The sequence below is a fragment of the Ovis aries genome, chromosome 6, assembly GCF_016772045.2.
Source record: "Ovis aries strain OAR_USU_Benz2616 breed Rambouillet chromosome 6, ARS-UI_Ramb_v3.0, whole genome shotgun sequence".
In the NCBI taxonomy this organism is placed as follows: domain Eukaryota; kingdom Metazoa; phylum Chordata; class Mammalia; order Artiodactyla; family Bovidae; genus Ovis; species Ovis aries.
In genome coordinates, this window is record NC_056059.1 from 100,374,914 (window position 1) to 100,388,077 (window position 13,164).

General features: G+C 38.7%; 1 protein-coding gene across 22 annotated transcripts in view; it reads right to left on the reverse strand.

Annotated features, from left to right (window-relative positions):
• The window catches only part of WDFY3 (WD repeat and FYVE domain containing 3), a 281,234-nt gene that overhangs the window by 186,195 nt on the left and 81,875 nt on the right, over nt 1-13,164 (reverse strand). For 20 of the 22 annotated variants that reach the window (XM_060417370.1, XM_060417369.1, XM_060417383.1 and 17 more), the window contains one exon: nt 4,839-5,049. In XM_060417370.1, coding sequence (XP_060273353.1) covers nt 4,839-5,018 — 180 coding nt within the window. In that variant the 5' untranslated portion in view covers nt 5,019-5,049. Of the gene's footprint in view, nt 1-4,838; nt 5,050-11,361; nt 11,417-13,164 lie in introns of all 22 variants that reach the window. The other 2 variants (XM_060417376.1, XM_060417368.1) reach the window with 1 other exon arrangement.

The following is a 13,164-nucleotide window of genomic DNA, read 5'->3' on the forward strand; positions in this document are numbered from 1 at the left end:
GTAGACTGTAGCCCACCAGGTTCCTCTGCCCATGGGATTTCCTAGGGAGAATACTGGAATGGGTTGCCATTTCCTCCTCCAGGGGATCTTCCCAACCCAGGGATCCAACCCGCATCTCCTGCATTGCAGGCGGATTCTTTATCACTGTCAAGACTCACTCACCCACCTGTAATTTGACTCTCTTCACTAAACTTCACTCTCTTAAACATTGGACTTCCCCCTATGCTTGTTTCTTCCCTTCTCTGTATGATCATGCCTGGATCTATCCCACTTTTAACAACACAGCAAAACACCAGAAATATACAAACACAAACTCCCTATTGCAGGAGTCACCTCCATTGATCTCTTCCATCCTCATTTTCCTTCACATTTCCACAAGCTGAATCCATAGTCTCTTCTCATCTCCCATTCACTGCTCAACATACTGCTTTCTGATGCTGCCATTCTAGTAACTTTCCAACTGGCAAACCTCAAGCACATGTTTAGGTCTCCATTTGCTGGTCTCTCTGTTGCACAGAGATGAATGCTTTTTCTCGCAACTATTATCTCTTGAGTTCCATAATCACCCTCTCTTGATTCTGTTTGTACTGCTACTGACCAGTTCCTGTGCTGTGTCCTTTATGGGTCCCCCTTGTTTCATTAAACAATCATGTTCTCCATGGTTCATCCTCGCCTACTGCTCCTGGCGTAGGGGGCGGCATGAGTAGCGTTTGGTCCCCTTCTAGGGTTCCAACGACCACATCTCTGAAGTGGTCCCCAAAGTAAGTACCTAGCCACATCCCCTCACCTGAGCTTCTAACTGCCTACTGAATACCTCCACCTGGGAAGCTCACAGTGTGGACTCAAGGCCCCAAACTGAGTCTATCACTTACACCTCTGTTTCTCAGCTCCTAGGAAAACATCCACCCAGTTTCTCAAATTAGAAACATAAGAAATAGCCTCACTTTGGCCCTTTCTTCTTCCTTTTTCTATTGCTGAGAATACCTCATTGGCTCTGCACACCTCCAAGAAAAAGTATTAGCTCTTTCAGTTCAGTTCAGTCGCTCAGTCATGTCTGACTCTTTGCGACCCCATGAATCACAGCACGCCAGGCCTCCTTGTCCATCACCAACTCCCAGAGTTCACTCAAACTCATGTCTATCGAGCCGGTGATACCATCCAGCCACCTCATCCTCTGTCGTCCCCTTCTTCTCCTGCCCCCAATCCCTCCCGGCATCAGGGTCTTTTCCAATGAGTCAACTCTTTGCATGAGGCAGCTCTTAATATGCCATAAAACCTGTCATGATGTAGCTCCTATCAATCTTGATAGTCATTTTTTTTACCCCTCCTTGACATAAAATCAACTTCTTAGACCACTTACAGATGCTCGCACACATCAGCATGTTTGTGAAATTTACTTTGATTCAGGCTTGAATTTCTTACTCTATCCACCTTCTTGGTTAATTTAGCCCAGTTAGTTCCGATCTGGCTAATGCCTGCCTTTTAAGGATTCAAGAATCACATCACATTCTCAAAAGACATTTCCCTGCCCTGACTCCCCCATAGACTTTCAGGTAACTCTCCTTTCAGGGGTGCCATAAGATTCTTCTGTGTCTCTAATACTATATTTCTTTGTTATTCCATTATCTGTTTATGTGTTCATTTCTTCTCCAACAGAATTATATGTCATGTTTATCTTCCTCATGATACTTCTGATTCACAGAGCTGGACTTTATCTTATCTCAGAACTCCAGTGCAGAGTATGGTGTATAGCACAACTTCTATTTGTCTGACACATATTCATGGAATGACTCAGTAACGCACAGTAACAAAATACACGAAGAGACAAGCAAACAAATGAACACAGAACGTGTAGAGTCTGTCCCTCCTCTCTGCTGTCAAATTAGCCTTTAGTTTGGTATGAATAACACATAAACTGAATATATTTCAGCATATATTCAATATGAAATCATTTCAGCATAAATAGTTTATAATCTTTCCTTCATCTTGTAATGTCATAAAAACAATAACAGACACAAAAGTTCCCTAGGACAAACAATTGTTAAGTGCGTTAAGTATATTTTCTTACTTAATCCTTACACCAACCCCACAAGGTGGATATTCTTATTTACAGCTCAGAAACTGAAGGTGACAGCCCCTCTCAAGGCCAGGAGACACCTGAACGTCTAAACCGCAGAGAGGAACAACCAAGAATACTGACAGCTACAAACTGGAGACTAAGTGAAAGTCTATCTACTGAGCATGAAACATCAGTCTTGTTCTTCAATTTAGCTTTAAGGAAACACCAGCAGGTATATACTCTGGAAAGAAATCAAAGCAGTCACACCTGAAAGAAATCAACCTTGAACTATTCATTGGAAGGACTGATGCTAAAGCTGAAGCTCCAATACTTCGGCCACTTGATGAGAAGAGCCCACCCTTTGGAAAAGACCCTGATGCTGGGAAATAGTGAAGGCAAAAGGAGAAGTGGGTGGCAAAGGATGAGACAGTTATAGCATCACTGACTCAATGCACATAAATTTGAGCAAACTCCAGGAGAGAGTAGTGGACAGAGGAAGCTAAAGTGCTGCAGTCCATGAAGTCACAAGAGAGTCGCACACGACTTAGGGACTGAATAACAGCAAAATAACGCTTCAGGCAGGAGACTGAAAACTACGCTTTCCTGGAATATCAACATATCCTAGGCTAACGGGTCTCCACATTTTATCCAGCCAGATCATCTTACCACTGGGAAAGTCTCACCATTGCACAAATACTTTTCAATAAGTGTTTCAACACCTCATTCTTAAATATCAATGTATAAGACAATTATCATCAGACATCTGAAGATTACTCTAATATGAAAGAAACTAATATAAACAAAGAAAAACAGTAATTTGGAGCAAATAACAAGGAAAGAGGCATGAGAAAATTTGAAAAAGCTTTAATATTTTCCGAGGGACAAGGAGATATTGCACAATTTCAAAAAACTGTTCAAGGAAATTAAAATATGATAGCACAAGGTTAATCCCCAAAAGTTAATACTTGATTGCTAGAGTTGCAGAAAAGGGGAACATATAAAACAAAGGGAAGAATATTAAAGAAATATTTCAAAATATTTTCCCAGAAATAAAAAGGACAAGCTTGCAAATTCACGTGAAGCCTCCATAAAATTTCAAAATAATGAGAAAAATAATCTAGAAAATTTCACACAGAAAGACTAACAGACACAGAGAACACACAATAAAGAGATCAGTGAGACTGTGAGGGGAGACAGTGAGTCATGGACACAGGAAAAAAGAAAGACAAGGGAAGAGAGAAATAGGGGGCAGGGGAGGCCAAGAAAGGAACAGAGAGAAACAGGAGAGAGAGGTGGGAAGAGAGATAGAGAGACAGGGAGAGACAGGCAGAGATGCGGAGAAAGAGACAGAGAGGGAAGCAGAGAAAGACATGAGGAGGACAAAGATCAAAGGAGAGTCAAAGAGAGACGGGGAAGAAAAAGAGACACGAAGAAAGGCAGAAACGGAGACAGTTACTTCACAAAGTCTGACGAAAACAAGAATGGAAAATAGTGGTGGTTTGTTATAAGGTTCATCTATGAATAATATTTACACCAGGGTCAACAGAGGATAAACACTGAATCTTCCTTAAGTGAATGCTATACTCGTATGGGAAGAAAAAGGAGCAGGGTAGCATGGATGAGTGAAAGCATGTGTGCATGGTTTGGAGGGATGCAGAGGTAAAAAAAAAAAGCTAATTATTCTATTTCTCAACAAGAAGTCAATTAAAACTGAATAATCAAGAAATAGCTGTAACAGTATGCTATGCAAAAGCTGAAAGAGCTAAAGGTGGCAGCAGCAACTAGCAGTGGAGAGGACTCTATAAGCCTGTGGAAGTATCTGACTTTTTACACTATGTTCATATATATTTTTGATAAAAACTTTTAAATTATTCTAAAAGTCCCCACTAAGACTGCTACATGTGATCAACTAGACAAAACACATTAAAACATTAGTTCTATTTGGACTAACTATCCTATCACAATATCTCTTCTAGAAAATCCAAACAACAAAGTAAACTGTGATGACTCTTCAAAGTATCCAAAGCACTGTGGCAACTGCACCATTTGATGCCATAAACCATCACTTCAAAAGATAACAGAAATAACATAAGCGGTCATTTACAACCTCTCTCTCTCCCAAGGATCAACCATTAGAGGAACATTTTACAAAATGTTCACAATCTTCCTTTGATCTATTAGAAATAAAAGGACTTCATTCTGACCAGATCTCACATCAAATCACCTTATAGCAAACTGAAAGGAAAGAATGAACATCATCAAGCTTCTCAAAAATGAACTCATTCTATCATTTATTTCCCTACCTATGACTTATTGTCAATTCAAAGAACTGATGCCTTCAAATTGTGGTGCTGGAGGAGACTCTTGAGAGTCCCTTGGGCTGCAAGGAGATCAAACTAGTCAATCCTAAAGGAAATCAACCCTGAACATTCACTGGAAGGACTGGTGCTGAATCCGAAGTTCCAATACTTTGGCTACCTGATGAGAAGAGCCAACTCATTCGAAAAGACCTTGATGCTGGGAAAGATTGAAGGCAAGAAGAGAAGAGGGCAGCAGAGGATGAGATGGTTAGGTAGGATCACTGACTCAACAGACATGACTTTGAGCAACCTCGAGAGATAGTGGCGGACAGGGGAGCCTGGCGTGCTGAAGTCTATGGGGTTGCAAAGAGGTGGACATGACTTAGCAACTCAACAACAACAACATGACTTATTGTAATCTCAAGATTCCTGCAGTACCACCCCATCCTAAAGCCAGGTGCTTGGCAGCCTGGACTCACCCTGTTAAACACTGGCAGCATCATGTACAGCTTCTCTTCTTGTTCCTTCTGGGTCATGTGCCGAGGAGGGTGGCACAGCTCTGTGAAGAGCCGGCGGAGGTGCATCAGTCCTAGGGCGTTGTCTTGCGGGCTGCATTCCTCCTGCCTCGGCCGCCCCATGATCCTTTTCACCATGTTCATCTTGGCTGGGTGGTGATAAACTCTTCTAAATCTGCAGGGAGATGTTCATACACAAATTGTCAAAATATCATCTTGACCAAGTTCAGCATGCATGGCAGAGCTTCTTAAAAAGTCAGGAAAACAAAAAAAATTCTGTCTAAAATATTTTTTCTACTTTTTAAACAGAAAAAATAGAGGCAGAGCTGATTTAGATAAATCTCTCTAAATGACAAATTACAAATTGTGCCACTCAAATGTTCTTTGTGAACTTGGCCCCAGTTTGGATAAACTATAAAGCATTAAATGTAAAAAATTAATTGTTGCTGGATGAGCAATAAACATTTCCAATTAAGGCAGTCATATTAAGTTCAACAAATAAAAGGATCATAAATTTTATAATTAATATGTGGCTTAATAGTTGAGTATATGGAAAAAGATGAAAAGAACTTAAAATTCATCCACACTCTCCCAATTAACTGAAACAAACAAATCCACAAAGCTTTCTATTTTTAATCATTTAACATTTTTGTAGATGAAGGATTACACTTGGGATACTCACTGAGGAGTTTACGTGGTAGTTTGAAATATGCAAATGAAATGAAATGATACCTCTAAATATATTATAAATCATAAGTGAAAACTGACATGTAACTTTAAACTGTTTCTTTAGACTATACCTTGAAACCCTTTGCCAGGTCAGGTTAATTCCTTTAACAGATTATGACAATCAATTAACAAAAGAGAATGTAATATTGCAAATTGAGTATACTTCAATAAAAATATTTTTAATGAAATAGAATATACTGGAATACATGTAGAAAGAGCAATAATTATTTCATAAAATTTATTTTAGGTAAGGGTGCATTCATGTGTATTGAATCACAATATAAAATGTATCCCTGGCTAGAGCTGCAGTTAAGAAATAAATAAACCAACCACTGGGTTAGAACACACACCAAAATCAATAACACTAAGCTTTCAGAAAGCATCATCAGCCCTTTTCAACAACCATGAACTGTGCCAGCTATTAGCTAACCTCAGACACAAAAAACAAGATTATCTTACAAAAGGAACCAGGAGGGCTGGGAGGACATTATGGATATACCAAACTTGGGTAAAAGGCAATTTGCTTTTTAATTTGTAGAAAAGCAGGAATAACTTGAAAATTTGCAATTTTGCCATATAAGCCAGTATGGCATTTCTTAAGAAAGGTGAAATCATTGCTTTATTTACCAAACATCTATTGATTTTTTTTAAGCCATAAGAAGAACTAGTAAACATGTTTGTCCTTGAGAATTTTGAGTGGATTCCACATTTGGCTGTGGGCAAATGTTTATGCAGCCTAGCTGCACTACACCAGGAGGTCACCTGTGACTCATCACAGGTAAGGAGCAGGAAGACACTCTACTCAAGGCTGGTCTGTGCCAAGGGCCCTCTACTCAAGGAGCACTCAACACCACTAAGTTATCCAGTCGTGGGGAAAGTGCTCAGACCACTGGCACAGGGCCGAGGAGGCCCTCTGAACTACAAAATGACAAGTGAAAGTCAGTCTGGTTCAAACTTGCTCGACACATTTCATTCTCAGAAAAATGTGTTAAGTTCTCCAAATGTAAATTATATTTCAACAAATACATTCCAGTAGCCCACTACGTAAATGTTAGTTAGGTAACATTTCAGATTATGCATAGATCTGTTCTGTTTCTTTAACCTGTAGCTGCAGTTTATAATCTAAAGTGTGCGGATAGGATTTAGAGGATTCACGATCCTTTAACACTGCAAAACACATTTTTAAGAGTCTCCAGCTTTCAAAGGCGTCTATGTCATTAAAAAGTCAAGCATCATTCCTTATTTATACAGCATTAAAGCACTTTCTGACCATTTCCTTTGGTCGTCATTCCAATTTAAGCAAGTGAACCAAGGAGGGGATTAATTCTGCTTATGAGTGAGACCCCCGCCCCCCCCAAGACAAGAACAACTTGCTGAAAACACACAATGAAAAAGAACTGAGTGAGAACCTAAGACTCTGACCTCCTGATCCAGCCCTTTCTGCTTACCGGTATTCATGTGCCTATTTCAAATTACAGAATTTTGGGAACTCTGACTCTAGAATATTTATTTTGCACCAAGAGGCAACTAGGGTGTAAAGAAATCTTTTTGACTTTTCTGAAGATACATTAATAAATATCACTAAACACACAAATAATCACACAAAGACAGAAACTAGCTAGATGTAATCAAGCTATTGTACCACTGTTATTTAATCTCTGTCAGAGTCAGTCAGCTAAAGATTTACTGGTATTTCTTGATTACTCAGATAATCTCAGTTTGGGGGGAAAAAAATCAGATTCCTCTTTTCTCCTAATTTACCAAGAAACACTTAAGCCTATCATATTAGATTGCTGACTCATAGCTTTGTCTGTACTTCAGTGTTTTTTAAGTTAAGGTATAATTCAGATACAGAACTATCTTGTTTAAAGTACTCTTCAGCAGTGAAAGAGCAGAGAAGAACGGGTACTTTTTGGTCAAATCTGTACCCACATGTCCATGTAAGTTAGTTAACTTGAGGTGAAAGATTATTAATTCCCTTGAATCTTGGGTTTCTCTGACCTATGAAATCTTTCCTCATAGGCTTTCTGAAATGCATACATAAAATAGCATCATTTCTATGAGGTGTCAAGCACACTATGTTCAACAATTTTTAAATTTCTTCCTTCAGCTTGATCATGAAACATTTAATTCCTTTTCATTTACATTTTAGTTATTTAAGGAAAACAACAAAAGGAAGGGAAACAATACAGGCCCTTATAGTACTATGTTTTATTAGAGATGTACAAAACTATAAATAAAAAATAAAGGAAAAATTTTGGGAGGGGGGTTCATGTTTGGGAATGCATGTAAGAATTAAAGATTTTAAAATTTAAAAAATAAAAAACTAAAAAAAATAAAAATAAAAAAAATAAAAAAATTAAAAAAAAAAATAAAGGAAAAATTTATTTCTTAAATGCTCAAAAAGAGGTTCATAAAGCAATAAAGACGAGACAGGCAAAATGTAGTACTATTAAGAACAAATCATAAAAATGATTATTTGGGGGTTAGTTATTAGGGATTTTCAAAATATTTACAAAGATTATTGTGCATAAGAACTAGTTTTCTAATGCAAACTCTGTTTAGTTTCACAAGAGAAAAGTGTGCTGCCAACAGAGGGTTATTTAAATAGCAATCAGATAATTACTGCATGAGCCCAGACAGTATTTTTTATTCTAATCTCTTGTGTTAATGCTTGAAAATCTTTTGGAATTGCTTGAAGAACTGTTTAAATCTTTTAAACAGTTTATCATTTTTAAATTATGAAAGGGTAGAAAAAGTAAATAGCTTCAACTTGCAAAAATACATTTGACAAGTTACTAATGGCCTTTGAGTAGCTCAGCTAAAAACTGAAAAGTGTTTTTTCTGAGTAAACTCCTTAATTTCACAAGAGAAGAAATAAAGAGCTCACAGGACTTAGGGAAAATCTTAAAGTTTCATTAAGTTCAGTTCAGTCGCTCAGTCGTGTCCGACTCTTTGCAACTCCATGAATTGCAGCACGCCAGGCCTCCCTGTCCATCACCAACTCCCAGAGTCCACCCAAACTCAAGAATTATAATTCCACAGGTTTTTTCTTAAACTTTCTGGAGAAAAAAAAAATTGTGTTTTTGCACTGTGAAGGCAAAACTTCCTACACTTTTGAAAAAAAGAAGACAAAATTCTGACAGGCTCCCAACAAACTGTATATATAACCTGGTATTCTAAACCCATACATTGAAAAAGAACCATTAATACTGTCCTGAATTACAATTTTAAAATTCTACCTACTGAAACACTGTTTTTGCCACTGAACAGCCATATCAGAGTTTAGGCCCAAGTATGAGACATGACAACATCAGCCATCTCATTTATATGGCAAAATACAATTACTTAAGACCAATACCCAACATGAGCTTCCCTGGTGGCTCAGTGGTAAAAAATCTGTCTGCAACACAGGAGACAGGTTAGACTCTGAGTCAGGAAGAGCCCCTGCAAGCCACTCCAGTATTCTTGCCTGGGAAATCCCATGGATAGAGGAGTCTAGTGAGCAAAAGAGTAGATAACAGTACTCACAGTACAAGATGATTTATTGCATTATATATTTTATAATTGTTTGTAACAAAAAATCAGAAATAGCCTAGACCTTTAGTAGATAAACAGGCAACTTCTGGTATATCTATACTATGGCATAAGTTTAGTTCCCAAAAGTTAGGAGGAAAAAAGAACTTAAATTTTGACAAAATCAGGGTTTCAACACCTAAATGTAAGGAGTTTCGAAGTCATCACTCCTGTACTTACAGAAGAAACAGCTGAAGAAACCGGAAACCAAGGATTTTTTCCCGGGAACCCTCAGAGAACTGGGACTACTACACAGCAAACTAACCCTCAATCTCGGGAGACAAGTCAATCCGGAAAGTCGCAGGTGGAATATGCTAATCTGGAACAGAAATCCCTGGAGCCCTTGACTGTGAAGAACGGCTAGGGGTTAACAGTGGGCTATCGAGGGCCACAGTCTTCAGGCCCTCCCCAAAACTCCTGACCCCTCCAGACTCTTTCACAGCGATGATCTGGGAAAGATGCCCTCCGGGCTCTGGCCGAGGGAGGAGAAGAGCAATCGCTTTGAAATGTTCCCAGAGCAACTTCACAAGAAAGCCCTACTTCCCAGGGTCAAAGACTATCTTAGCCTTGTCTCACTTGAGGGAAGGGCATATCTCACTCTCCTTCTCCCCCAGTTCCACCACCCCTAGCCTTCCAGTCTTACCTAAGGGGGTTAAAGGAAGAAACAGCCTGGGAGAAATACTTGTGGAGGTCACAGCCCAGAGTTACAAACCCACTGAGATTTAATCATCAGGTTACAAAACTGTTCCCTCTTCCACACTTTACAACCACCAACTGTGCTGTAAAAAAAAAAAAAAAAAATCAAAGGGAAGTGCAACAAATCAAAGCACCACAACAATTACGAAGAATGCTTTGATGAGCTCAACAGTAGACCAAATAAGGCCATGGAAAGAATCAGTAAGCCTGAATATAAATCAATTAGAAGATTCCAGAAGGAGAAGAAAGAGAAAAGCTTCCGGAAGGAGAACAAAGGGAACAGAGGCATGCATATTCAAACTAATGATGTCTAAGAACTTTTCAAAATTAATGACAGATACCAAACCACAGATACAGAAAACTCAGAGAATATCAAGGAAGGTTAAATACCTCAAATACCACATTTAGGCAGATCAAATTCAGACCATACAAGGTCAAAGACAAGGAGACACTCTTGAAAGGGAGTGGGATTAGGGGGTGAGGGGGAATAGGAAAAACTTACCTAAAAGAACCAGGACAAATATTACAGTGGACCTCTCATCCAAAATGTGCAAGCAAGAAGATAATGGAGGGAAATATTTAATGTGTTGGAACAAAAACCAACCAGTCCAGAATTCTATATCCAATGAAATTGTTAGGGGAAGCATACTGATTGAAACCGCCCACCCTGGCCAGCCACTATAGTAACCATTTGCATGAGTTGTTTTACGACAGGAGGTCCTGCTAAGGAATATGCAACTAATAAGCCAACCCCAACTGGAAGAATTCGGGAAAGGTCAAACGGAGACACCACATGTCCGACCACCTCCCAGAATCCTTCTCTCTGGCATCCATCTTGGCTGAAAAGGTGTGCACCACCAGGAAGGACTCTGACTCAGAATGATCTGCTAAGGACAACCCGTAAACTAATCCCATCACCATAAAACCTGATACTGTAAGCCATGTGGCAGAGCAGTTCTCCTGGGTTCCCTTACCCTACTGCTCTCCACCCAGGTGCCCTTTCCCAACAAAATCTCTTGCTTTGTCAGCGCATGTCTCCTCAGACAATTCATTTTTGAGTGTTAGACAAGAGCCCAGTTTCGGGCCCTGGAAGGGGTCCCCCTTCCTGCAACAAAATTACCCTCAAAAGTGAAGAAAGAATAAAAAATTCCTCAGACAATCAAAAAATGTCATATGTATTGTAACGTGATATGCCATGTCAGAAATATTAAAAGTTGTTCAGGGAGAAAAAAATTAATATAGATTGAAAAATTGTACAGGCATACTATGCTTTATTATGCTTCACAAATTGAGTTACTTTTTGCAAAGCGAAGGTTTGTGGCAACCCTGTGTTATCAGATGATGGTTAGCGTCTTTCAGGAAAAAGTATTTTTAAATTAAGGTGTGTACATTTTTTGGACATGTTATTGCACACTTCACAGACTACAGTATAGTGTAACTATAACTATTATATGCACTGGGGAACCAAAAAATTGGTGTGACTTACTTTATTGCAATATTTGCTTCATTGAAGTGGTCTGGAATATCTCCAGGGTATGTTTCTATTTATGTAATAAAGAGAAAGGTATCAGAGAAGGAATAAATTATGGTAAAAAAATATTTTTTACGATCCTTAACTGATCTAAAAGATTGTTTTAAAAGTAATGATAGTAATAATGCAGGAGGTGATTATAGTTTATGAATTAGTAAGATGAGTAACATTAATGTCATAAGAATTGGGAATACTCCTGTAAGATATCCATAGTATGGTGGTTTAGTTGCTAAGTCGTGTCTGCAACCCCATGGACTATAGCCCACCAGGTTCCTCTCTTCATGGAATTTCTCAGGCAAGAACACTGGAGTGGGTTGCCATCTCCTTCTCAGGGATCTTCCCAACCCAGGGATCAAACCTGTGTCTCCTTTATCGCGGGAAGACCCCTGCACCGCAGGCGAGTTCTTTACTGACAAAGCTATGCGGGAAGCTGGAGGGCAGATGAATATTAGTCAAAAACGTACACTCTAGGGCAACCACTAAAACTGAAAGGAGTTAAAAAGAAACCATGTAAAATACTCAGTTATAACCAGAGAAGGCAGAAGGAACCAAATAACAAATGGAACAAATATGAAAGCTACACACAGGACAGATATTAATCTTACTATATCGAAACTCACTCTAAAGGTGACTAGATTAAACACATCAATTAAAAGACAGAATGTTAGGCAAATTTAAAAACTTATCTCAACTTTATGGTGTCCACAAGAAAGGTGCTTCAAATATATTGGATAAATAACCAGATATATTGAAACTAAAGAGATGGAGAAAGGTATACCATGTTACTTCAGGTAAAAGAAAGCTGGGTTAACTATATTAATTTTAGACAATGTAGTCTTTACAAGAAAAATTTCAAGGATAGTTACATATTGACAAAAGGGTCAATTCTCTAAGAAGACTTTACAATCCTTAACATGTATAAGCCTAACACCGAAATCCCACAGGAGGCAAACATGGACAGAACTGAAGGGAGAAAAAAACAAATTCACTTTTGGAACTGGAGACTTCAACAGGTCTCATACAACAACTGACAGATCAAATGTGCAGGAAATCAGTACAGACATAGCTTACTGAACAGTACTACCAACTGACTAGAACTAGAGTTGATATTTTCAAAACACTCCGTCCAACACCAGCAGAATGCACATTCTTCTCCAGCTCACATGGAATATTCACCAAGGCAAATCGCATACTGGGCTGAAAACACACCTTAGCAAATTCAGAAGAAAAGAAATCACGCAAAATATGCTTTCAGATCACAATGGAATTAAACTAGAAGTCAGTAACAAAAGACAGCTGGAAGAAAATGAACAACATGCATCTAAATAACATGAGTCAAGGAAGTGTCAGGAGAAATTTTAAAACATTTTAAAATGAATGAAAATATAACTTATCAAAATGCATAAAATGCAGTGGAAGATGTTCTTGGAGGGAAATTTGAAGCACTGAAAACATATAAGAGAATATGCTCGGTCACTCAGTGATGTCCAATTCTTTTACGATCCCATGGATTGTACCCTCTAGGCTCCTCTGTCCTTGGGATTCTCCAGGCAAGAATACTGGAGTGGGTTGCCATTTCCTACTCCAAAGGATCTTCCTGACCCAAGATTGAACTGTGTCTCTTGCCTTAGCAGGCAGGTTCTCTACCACTAGCAGCACATAGGAAGCCCATTTTAAGAGAATAAATATGTAAAAGTAGCCTAACCTTTTATCTTAGGAAACTAGAAAAATAAGCAATTTAAGCTTAAAGGAAGCAAA